The sequence below is a fragment of the Mus pahari genome, chromosome 16 (genome assembly GCF_900095145.1).
Source record: "Mus pahari chromosome 16, PAHARI_EIJ_v1.1, whole genome shotgun sequence".
Taxonomy (NCBI): Eukaryota; Metazoa; Chordata; class Mammalia; order Rodentia; family Muridae; genus Mus; species Mus pahari.
This window is the reverse complement of record NC_034605.1, coordinates 14,511,418-14,523,192: the sequence shown is the minus strand read 5'-3', so window position 1 is coordinate 14,523,192 and position 11,775 is coordinate 14,511,418. Positions and strand designations below refer to the sequence as shown.

Below are 11,775 nucleotides of genomic sequence, written 5' to 3'. Positions count from 1 at the left end.
TGGAACTCACTTTGTAGACCAGGCTGGCCTCGAACTCAGAAATCCGCCTGCCTCTGCCTCCCGAGTGCTGGGATTAAAGGTGTGCGCCACCACGCCTGGCGCGAACACAGGGTATCTTACCTGTTAAGCTAAGCAAATGCTCTAACTGATCTACATCCACAGCCCTAGAACTCATACTGCTCTAGCTGTACCCTTTAAGCATGACTTCAGGTTACACTCCATGATGGAGGCAAACAAATCTTCCCACTAATACTGGGTTAAGATCTGGCAATCCACTAAAACTGTGTTTTGAAATGTCTGAGAGATGTTTTTCTTTTCTACCTAAAGATGAAACAATTCAGGTGCTTAAGATCAAACTGAAAGATATCAAGAAACTATGAATTCATTTTCAATAAATACACATTAAATAATACCTTTAAAAATTAATAACAATTCTCAAATAGCCCCTGAACATTTTCTCTTGTATATGTGGGAACTAAATTTATTCCAGAAACTGGAGGAATATGTATCCTCATTATGAGGCAGAAATGTTCTCCATGGCAACCTGGCTACAAACAGATTGCCAAATCCCTAACATTGGGGCTACAAGAATAAAATGGGCATTAAAGACAGGGGCATAACACCAAGCAGAAGTAGTTAGTGCATCTATTTAATTCCTTGCTTCTAAAGGGTGGGTCTACTGAGATCTTGATCTTAATCTCTGAGCTAGTGCATACCTATTTGTCCTCTTTCCTTCTTTCTCTCACAGTGCATACATAGCATACTGACAAACTAAGCTTCCCCAGGTTAATTAAGTGATAATTGGGCAGGTATCTTGACACTCCCAAGTGAATGTCCCATTAAATCAATTGGTAAAGTAATTAATCCTTATGACAGATCCTCACATAGGTGTAATGAGAAAACTACTACCTTACTTTAATAGGAACACAAGAAGAATGTGAGGATCAATATTGTCAGAACTCTCCTGTTTCACTGTCTTCCAGCTGTTGGCCCTGCATCTTCTCTGAGGGAAGCACATTAGGGTGCTATGGACTGATATACTAGGCCTCTGTAAGAAAAACTTTTATCACCCTAGAAATCTCCACCCTCTCTCTGTACAGCAAGGGTCCCAGAAAGTTTCAATGTACCCTAAGAGCCTCAGAGTTCTTTGTTCCTTTGGCTATTACAGATACCTGCAAAGACTTATTTTATTGTGCCCACCCTAAGCATAGGGAAATTGAAACCCCAGAGCTAACATCTTGTTCCAGGGTCATAAGCAGGGAAATCTTGACTCAGACCTGTCTGAACCTGGAACCTTTATATCACAGGAGCTGCAATACAAGGTATATTTTACGTTTGTCAATCAAGGCCAAAAGTAATGCTGAAGATGTAAAACTTGGGTATTATTTTCTTCTGTGAAGAAGTGGCTTTAGTGTGGAGGATGCAGTATTTGAGTTGAGAATGACAGACTTGGCTTCCCAGACGGTGATGAGGTTAAAACCCATTGGAAAACACCTATCATAGGAAGATCCAGAGGATGCAGATGGGGCTGTCAGTGTGTCTGGACACCAGGAAGGTGACCGCCACTGACAAGTGAATGAAGGATGAAGATGATACTAAGATTCTATCCAGCAGGCCAAGGAAAAGGGGGCTAGGCAGATGAAGTGAGGTGTGCAGGACAGATTTCTACAGAAGGCCAAACAAGCAGGAACAGTGTAAACACTTATCATCTTGAAAAATAAAGTGGAGGAGGGTCTGAATCAACTTGAGTGTCTCAAGCACTCACCCACATTCTGCAGTGGAAATTTAAGGAGAGCGAGTTGCAGAGTCATGGAGTGAAAGAAGTATCTCTAAGCCCCACGTTGTGGGGAAGAGCTGCTGGGGCAGAAAAAGAGAAGCAGGTGTCTCTACCAGACAGAGCAGACTAAAGAGACCTGAAGCAGACCTGGGCAAAGGAGGTGGAGGGGTAAGATCCCAGGAGATATTCTGGTGGCTCAGTTTTTCTCTACTATAGAAGAGAACTGAGCAAGATAGTTCAGGGAAACAGCATTGCATCATATCCAAGCTCTAAGATGGTACCTGGGCCAGTCCTACCATGCTGATGGTAGGCCTGGTGACTGCTCAGACACAGCCCCTCACTTTAAGGTAGTCAGTTCAGGAGGAGCTGTGGCCTAGCAGTCCATCGAGGACAAGATTGTTCGTGATCATCACAACTGATGACATTATCCAGTCAAGTTTAATGACACACAACCACGGAGCAATTTTCAGTACACAACTCACTGTTATGTCTCTCTCCAATTATTTTAATGTGCAAAGCAGCCTACCCCGGTTAGACTATTACTACTGACTTGAAATTGGGACACAAGCATCATTCAGGGACCTTAGTTAAGTTCACAAAATTGATTGCGAAAGGACTCATCTTTGACCCAGGCATCCTGCTCTTTCCAGCAGTACAGGACTGATGTGATGGAAAATATGAATCACTCACCACTATACACCATGTAGACCCTCACCTCACTTCATAGAAGTGCCCCTGCAGTATGAAGATTTGTCACAATGAAGACAAACGATGGGTAAAAGATTAACAGGTAAAGATAGTGCTTGAAACTGTCTTTTTCTCAAAAGGAAAATTCCAAATCCAATTTTAGGTGTTCCCCCATTGCCCAAATACTCATAACACAGGAGGACATTCAACTGCAGTGCACTTCTGCTCTCTCTGGATTTGGAAGGATAGTCCAAGGGCAGAATTGCTGGAGGGTCACTAGCACAGGCACTCTTTCAGCAAGGTATACAAACAAGACATTATTTTTCAGTGAGGTTTAAGTTAAGTGGCTTTGAATTCAGATGCAGAGCTCCTACTTGGAGACCCTCACACCTCTCAACTTGGGACAACTTATTTCGTCATTCTAATGCTGGTTCTAAGTTTAGAACGTGCTCCAGATTGAACTCTGAGCATCCAGAACCTGATTCTGTGGAAGATAATGGTGAGGGGAAAGTCATTTTCATTGGTCCCCAGCCACCAATGTAAGGGGCTTTACTGACTCAGTCTCTAACATCTATGGTCAGGTGAGAATCTAACACAGGATCATGCAGGCCAGGCTAGCCATCTATGAGAGTGCTGCTGGCTTCTGATTGGTGCTGTGGATATTTTAGCACCCATTCCATGAACTACAGGGCATGAGCAGTGTTTCCTACCTCTATGAACTACTTAGCAGCATATCACTTTTGATGGCAAATTATACCAATCAGAGAAGTTACAGACCAATACTGGGTAAGGGTATACACAGCCTTGTGCGAGTAGGGAATGATGACTACCCTGATTCTCCTGGAGGTGGCATGTTCTACCTGGTTCCCCTGTCAGTCTGTGCAAGGAATGGTTCCTGTCTCTGAAGAGTTTCAGCTGTATCCCTGGTCAGGCAGGGTACAAACTCCTTCCCATGTCCTCATCTCCAACCACACAACCACCCTTTGACTGTTTTTCCATGTATTATAATGTTGATAGGCAGAAAACTTCTAGAAAACACAGGGTAAACAGCACACTACCTGTAACAGCAACACACTCATGTAAAACCTAACCACCTATGAAATACATCAATCTATGCTCTGTACATCACACAACAACAATGTTGGGGAATCTCCATGGTCACCAAGCAGAAAACAATGGGGAGAACTGATGTAAAATAACATTTTTTTCTTCCCTCTTGGACATCTCAATAGATTCTTCTAGTCGAGGCAGGGCTTTCTCCAAAAGGACTTACCTTGTTTGGCCCCTGCCTTGTCTTCCTGAAACATAATATATAAACACAAATGGGCACACACCAATAATCCCATTTAAAAGTCTATTCAGTAGCTTTGCAGGAAAGATAGTTTACTTCAACTTTAACTGTTCCATTAAAAACTCCAACATATGGTGCAAATGTATACATCCCTCATGAAGAAATGTAGCTGGAATGCTGACACATGGTGACATGAAAAATGGGACCTGAGACGGCCACAACTTTTAGATACCTCTCATCACACCATCAGTCTTGTACAACCAAGTTTTTATCTGTAAAGTTTTAGCCACCTTTTCCAGGCATACACTTTCTCCATATAACAATAGTTTAAACAAATAAACATGGCTACCTTCATCTTGGTTAACTTGGACACATACTAGCTGGGTCACCAACAATGGAAGAAGGGGGGAAAGAAGAGAGGAGAGAACTCCTACCTGTCATGTCTCAGGGCTCTCATGTCAACATAGACAGTAGTGGGGTCAGGTCCCGATGTCCCCTGCAAACAACAACACAGCGTGGTTAACCTGTTTGCATGGAAAGAAGCTGTGTCTATATACTCTACTAACTGGTAGGCATTTGGGTGGTAAAAACCTTAAGCTGAACAAACAACTGCAAAGACTATGGTGCTAAACCTATACCTCTCCAAGTAGCCGCCTAACATCTAATTTGATCATCTAAATTCCCAAAAGAACACCTTAGGACCACACTGGCCATCACAAAGCTTGACCCCAGCCGTACATGTATAATAAGAATGAAGGGAGGAATATAACATGTTTTACTAGAAAAAGTTTGGCTGCAAAAGTTGGTTGTCAGGATATGAAGTGTCTTTTGCTCAGAATCTTCACTACAGGCATTCAGAAAGGTTATTTTTAGTCCTTAAGATACTGAAGTATAAGCATGACAGGAGCTGACAGATTGAGGGGGAAGATACAAGAGATCATCATTTTGTTCTTTTTAATCCCGCTTGTGCCTCTAGCCTCAGATGGTTATTTTTGTCTGTGACATAAGTCAGGGAGGTTCTATGCTTCTCTAAATCAGCTAGCAATAAGTACTTTGAGCTTTAACATAGCATTCCAGACAATCTCATCTTGGAATTATAAAGGTCTTCTAAAAATATACTGGGCTGACTTCTGACGAATGGCCTCTGCTCAGGAAGGTATGTATTATTAAGATGACATAATATTTTACATATGATAATAAGGTTGAAAAACATGGCAAACATAACAGACTTGTAAGAGGGCTGGGGCAAGTTACATCCTTCAGAATTTACTTAACTGTGCTATATTTCTTTGAGAATCTTGATTTTGTACCAAAGTATGATTAAATATAAGAATAGAAACAATAACAGCTTTGCTGGGTATGGTGGCTTATGGTTTTAATCCCAGTGCTCAGGAAGCAGGGACAGGTGCAAGTGGGTACTTTTGAGTTCCAGGCCAGCTAGGTCTACACTGTGAGACCCTGTCTAAAACAAAACAAATCTCCACTTTTTTGTTACAACACTCAGGGATAGTGATGACTGAGGTCCCACCACTGGGAGCAGGAAGAGGAAACACAAGTCATGGATGCTCACAGTGACAGTAGCCTCCAGTGTTCTTTCCATCTTATAATTATTCAATGCAGCTGTGCTTCAGAGCAGCAGATGGAGAAACACTGCCTGGATGAAATGAGCAATATGAGACTCATAACATCTGAGGTCAACTAAAGACCAGCAAGGCACAGAATGAGTGCTGAGAAGTAGGGGATGGTGGGAAATGGAAGTAGACCCAGTCAGCTAGGGAACAGTGATCACACTCATGGTGACACACATCTGGGTGGTGCTACTGTAGGTGGTACTGAGCCACAGGCCTACAGACCACCTGTCAATCTCTTCACTACACTTCCCAGCTTGTCTCAGTGCTGAAAGCTGGAATGGCAGGAGGTAGGAAGTGGGTGTATGCTGGTGTGATCAAAGAAAAGTTCCCTACCTGCTCGGCCAGTGTCCACAGCCTGTGGGGCTACAAGCAGCAAGAGGGTGGGGACAAGAAAGAAGGAGAATACACCAAGCCAACAGACAGGAAGGACACAAATAGGAGACACACAGAACAATGCAATAATTAAGAATGGGATGAAGAAAAGGGAAGGATGGGGTGGGGAAGAATGCAGAAAGCAGGGAACAAAATAAAAACAAGATCAAAACAATGTCAAATGTGGAAACCGTTAAAATTAACCACTATACTCTTAAAGATGGAAAAAAAACTGAAAAGATGTCAACATATCCACAGAGTACAAAAGAGGAATAGAGAATAGCCATGGTATGTGAATTGTCAGAGGACCTTTATCAGTAGGTAGATAGTATTATCTCAACAGTGACTTTAGGGTGCTTTTTGTTCTTTCTTTCCAATGGCACTTAAAAGTATTGGTTTTAAGTGCCATTACTGGTTCACTTCAAAGTATATATTTCAATGGCTCAATTTAATGACTTTATCAAGTTTTTAAAAGACGTGTGTGCATCTGGGTCTGTGTTTCTGAATGTAGGCACTCATGGAGGACATAGGTGTCAGATGCTCCTGGAGTTACAGAAGGTGGCAGACTGCCCAACATGGGTGCTGGGGACTCAACTCAGGTCTTGTGCAAGAGCCATCTATGCTCTTAACCTCGAAGCCACCTCTTCAGCTCCTTAAGTAATTTTAAGTTCCTCACAACAGTGAAGAGAAGCCTTTACATCTGCAGTTACAGTATCTCACCCTATCTATAAGATCAGTAAGACAAAAGGATCAAAGGTGCATTTCTGAGGTATAAAGGTATCAAGTACCAGGCTCCTAAATTGTATACTTGCTTCTTCCTCTACATATTGAGTTTGACAGCAGCCTAGGCTATATAAAAGCCTGTCTCAAAAAAAAAAAAAATTTTTTTTTTTTTTTTTTTTTTTTAAGGGAGAGTTGTGGAGGGACAGGCAAGTTTCAAAAGATAGTGAAAAGCTAGCTAATTCACTGGCCTGTAATCTGTCAGTCTATGCCATTAGCTGTCAAACTGGTGAATGGAATGAGATTCACAGGGACCAGCCAAAGACCATCTTGCTTGGTTTTGAAATATTTATTGAAACATGGCCCATTTGTTCACACACTATTTTTTTTTGAGCTGACCCTTTCTGAAAACACCATAGCAACACTAAGCCTGACTTCCTCACTCTGGCCCAGTGAGTGCCTCCCTTCAGAGGGCTGGCAAGCAACATGTGAACACTCAGGCTCCCAAAGTCTGATAACTGACATACAAACAGACATTGGGGTTTATGGAAGCCTTCTTCCTACTTCAGTGACTTCAGTGAAGCCTCATGAAGTCAGTTTTACTTGGATGACTGAATGAGTGTACAACTTCAGGGCAATGTCTACATTGCATTGATGACTACTTCACTTGCATCAGGAATTGGGTGAAGTGCTTAGTCCTGCCATGCCATGTGGGAATGACAGTACTAACTTCATGGGTGCTCTGTGTGTTGTTTAAATAAAGTAACCCATGCAATGTGTTGGAATGAATGCCTCGCACGCAGAACACACTGAATCAAACTTAGACATCTATTTGACATTAATGGCTTAACTTTTAGCCAGGCTATGGGTAAAAAGCACAGTCTGAAAACCAGGAACGTTTCTTGACTGCACTGAAGAACAAGTCAAATGATGGAGAATACAGGTCCTGTGATTTCAGACTGGAGTCTTAATTATCAAGGACAACATACAGCAGAAGAAAACAGAACACTGAAGCTGCCTAACTCCCCAGAGCATGCACAAATCCCTGATAGCACTTTATTTTTACTTCTCTCATCTAAGAACTTGGCAGAGAAAAACAAGTGGCTTGAAAGCTCAAATTAATTAAACTCTTATTATAGCTATTTGTTTTATGCTGGGAGAGAGTTATACTGCCCTCTGAGCATTCTACTTTGTGCTCTTTAATCATCAAGGACCCTTAGTTCTATCATTGTGACTACTGTATTTCTCTTTCTGTGGTAGTTTCAAGATTTAAGGTTGACTAGAACTTTACTATTAATTCTACAAAGTTATTTATAAACAAGCTTTTCACTCAGATAAATCACCCATCTTATCCTATGTAATATACCATCACCATTCATATGTCCCCCCCTAATGAGAAAACACCTGAAGTCTCCTTTGGAAGATGGAAGGACATTGTTTACCCTTCTCTTCCTTTAATGAAAAGAGGATGCTACTTTATGTGTCACATGTCTAATGCAGAGAGAGTTTCTTTGCTTTAAATAACTGTCAAAGTGATGGGAAATGGTTCCTAAGACAGGTTAATAATAAACAATGACACTGTTTAATGGTATTGCAGAAAATGATGTTAAGCTGGGCACTGTGGTACATGCATTTAATCCCAGTATTTGGGAGACAGAGGTAAGCAGATCTCTGAGATTTAGAGGCCAGTTTGGTCTACAGAATGAATTCCAGGAGCCAGAGCTACAAAGTGAGACCCTGTCTCAAACAAACAAATCAAACAAACAACAGAGCCTAACACTTAAGTTAATTAAACACTAAAGTAGTAATTCGATATTTCCAATATCTACTTTCATCATAAATTCAACAAATGAAAATTGTATCATTTTAATAGCTCAAGATTCTGAGAAATGTCATTTTTATAGGTGACCAGTGGCTTATTCTTATAGGTTTTTTTTTTGGCTTTTATTACATAGTTCTGTCAATTAGTAAAGTCCATTTAACCTATCTATGCTTTTTTCTCATCATAAAAAACAATGACTAAACTTTATCCTTCATGTGTATGGGAGGATCTAACTAGAAGCTGCCCTAATCAAAGGGTTTGATATATTTGTTAAAAATACTCCTCACTTTGTCTCCTGTGTTTTCTTACAGAGCAAAGCTTAGATATTCACTTTTCTCTTGTAAGTACAATTCACTTGTTGCAGATTCATACTGTGAGTTAACAGGAAATTCATATATGCTATATGCTTTTTATATAGGACACTAAACTCTGATCGAGAAAGTATTAATTGCTATAGCTTCTGTTGAAATGTATAGGGATGATGGTTGGAAGTGACAGAATTGGCAGATGTGATGGTGTGTTGGCCCCTAGAGGGTCATTAGTGAAGCTATTCCTAGAACAGCTGCTTCTTTGCCCCTATGGAGTCTGAAAGGTCTTGGAAGGGACCAGGACTAGGACATAGCCTCTGTCACGTTGCAGATGAAAGTCTCAGCATGCAAAGGCATGATGACTCCACATAGAGAAGGTGGTTCAACATGAGACTGACCAAGGGTGAAGAGAGATGTGAGGCTGGGCAGTGAAAACAGCTGGGGCCACAGATGAAGATGTTTGCAAAATAAAAACAAACCCAAGTCTATTCCTTCTAAAGCTTAACTTTTAGAACTGCATTCATTTACTTATGATTGGTGGGGGAGGAGAATGCAGTACATTGGTTCATGTGTATAGGTTAGACCTGGACTTCTTTATAATGTGGGTTTAGGATTTGAACTCAGGTCCTTTCAAACAAGCATTTTAAAACTAAGTTATCACACCAGCCCTCTCAGATATGTTTTAAATGGAATCTACCTATGTCTGTTCAGCACTAGAAAAAACTGCATGATTTCATCTTTGAGTATTTAAGGCACTGTTGAGGCCTTTTGGTCTGTAATAAAAAAAAAATCCACATCCATAAGGTTCATAGAAGCCTACAAGGCTACCACTAATTAGTGATACCACTAATTTCCCAAAACACTATCCCTAAGGAATCAGCATTTAAAGCCTAGACACCCTTGGATGAGGCCCCCTCTCTAATCTGCTTAAGTACTGTCTCAGAGAGATTAAATCTCCTCATTGCAACTAGCTGATTATCCAGAAACTCAGTGTGCTGAAGGGATGTAAGGATAGTGATCAGATATGGAGAAGATCACTAGTAAGGAATAGCCAATCAATCTACAGCTAACATTCCTGCTGATATAGAAATGCACACCGGTGATGCTGGTTCTCCTCAGAGAAGCCTCACCTTCTTCATCACCTCAACCATGTAGGCAGAAGGTGGGAAAACGTCAAGAGTATCTTAGCTTTTTATGTTTCCGTTTGCACATGGTCTTCCTCACACCTTATTTCACATTGTGTCATGTTCTAGAGAAAATACCACAGTGAGCGATAAGGTTTTCTGCCTTCCAGACTATGTGTTCATTGCCCTGTTTGTTCAGCAGCTCTGTCACATAGTTTCATAAAAAGTAACAGAACATGAAAGTCTCCAGTGATCATCCTTTCCCAAGGTTGGTAGCCTCCTCCACTGCTATCACTTCCACAAGGCCGTCGTGCTTGTGAATGTGGTATACGCTGCAAACTAGCACCTGCCCAAACACTTCTTTGATCACCCACCCTAAAGTACCTGTCTGTGCCCAAGGCAGTCTTCACCAACAAATGATAATCACATTTTCAGGGGAAGGGCAGGTAGATCTATGTGTTGACTTTATCACACTGACAATGAGAACTATATAGAGGGTAAGAACTTTGTCACGGGCTAGTCTCTAGGGTAGAGGTAGGCAAGGGTATAGAACGACCATCTTCTGAGCTACAGAAGCTTTAATGTGTGTGAACTATGAGTTGCTGCCCCATAGCTTGCTGGGCAGTGATGCCAGAAATGGAGCATTTGTTGATACTTTTCAAAAAGATTAAAAAAAAAACTTTTTTCAAAATTAGAAGGATCTTTTGAAAATATAATTACACTTCAAGCTGTTCTCAACACAATACTAGCCAAGGATGGCCTTGATCTCCATCCCATGCCTAGTCTTCTCAAGAGCTGGATTACAGGGTAGCTACCATGTTTGGTTTATGTAGTGCAGGGCATAAAGCCCAGGGATTTGTTCATGCAATGCACACCACTCTATCTAGGCGCTACCTCCCCAGCTCCACAAAAGTTAATCCTGTAGCACATCTGGCCCAGATGACCTTAGACAAGAGGTTATAAACCCCTAAATGGGACCATTACTCCTATTACTAACAGTAAATACAATTTAATGGCCAAATTGATAAGAGTAAAATAAATAAAATACATTATTGCTTCCCATTATGAAGATGAAGATAACATTTCATTTGCTCAATATTGTTACAACATATTTATCAGATAACCACTAGGTTCCAGGTATACAGGAGTAAGGAATTTCCTCCTATTGCTTGGATCTTACATTGTTTCATTGTAAACAATTGTTTCAAATAAGTAGATAGAAAACATTAACTAGGTGTGTGTATCTGCATATACACAGTTAAACCTTGGAGTTGAGAATGTTAACTCTATGTTCTTAACTTCTCCTGGAGAAACATGAACAAATGTCTATTCATCCTAGAGAGGACATCAACAAATGTTCAATGAACTGATTCCAACTTTAGCTTACTTTTTCAAAGAATTTATCTGGCGTACTTAAAGGAATGCAGGTGAGGAGTCACTTATAGAATGGATGCCTTAGGCAGCAGCATCACCAGAAAGCCACCCCAGCATGGGTGATGACTTAGGAATGTAACACTCCCAGGAACTCCTATACAACTTGCAGGCAGCTCTGCTGAAGAGTCTCCCCTCTTCAGCAAGTACTTACTGCTTATTCAAGCAGTCCTGTAGGGGCTCATTTGTTAGACTTCTCAGGGCAAAGATCTACATGCTACTTTCATTCTTTGTAAGCCATCTTAAAATATTGTTCTTCAAGGGGATGAGTATAGATGAAAGATTCAGAAGTTAATAAGTTTGTATACCGTTCACCCTTCTCTGCAAATTTTCAGTTTTATATACTAACAAATTACAGAACTTTGCCTTCTTTTGTAGTAATTAATACTAATGAGGAATCTCTTTCCTGCTTTCCCTCTGCTATTTTATAAACATCACTGTGATCAAGAACCTGACCCCAACCACAAGTTTTCTCTCTCATGGTTGCTCAATTCATATAATGTGCCATTCAAAGCAGGAGGTGGGAATATTTTATTGTGTGATCACTGCATCCCTGTGAGAGATGGATTTTTGTGCCTCAAGTTTCTGGTAGAAAGCAGGGCAACCATTTAT

At 40.9% G+C, this 11,775-nt stretch overlaps 1 protein-coding gene across 6 annotated transcripts in view; it reads right to left on the bottom strand.

Annotated features, from left to right (window-relative positions):
- The window catches only part of Dip2c (disco interacting protein 2 homolog C), a 391,262-nt gene that overhangs the window by 17,285 nt on the left and 362,202 nt on the right, over positions 1–11,775 (bottom strand). For 3 of the 6 annotated variants that reach the window (XM_029547700.1, XM_029547701.1, XM_029547704.1), the window contains 2 exons: positions 5,720–5,749; positions 4,190–4,251 (listed from right to left, as the gene is read on the bottom strand). In XM_029547700.1, coding sequence (XP_029403560.1) covers positions 4,190–4,251; positions 5,720–5,749 — 92 coding nt within the window. The remainder of the gene's footprint in view (positions 1–4,189; positions 4,252–5,719; positions 5,750–11,775) is intronic. The other 3 variants (XM_021215980.2, XM_029547702.1, XM_029547703.1) reach the window with 1 other exon arrangement.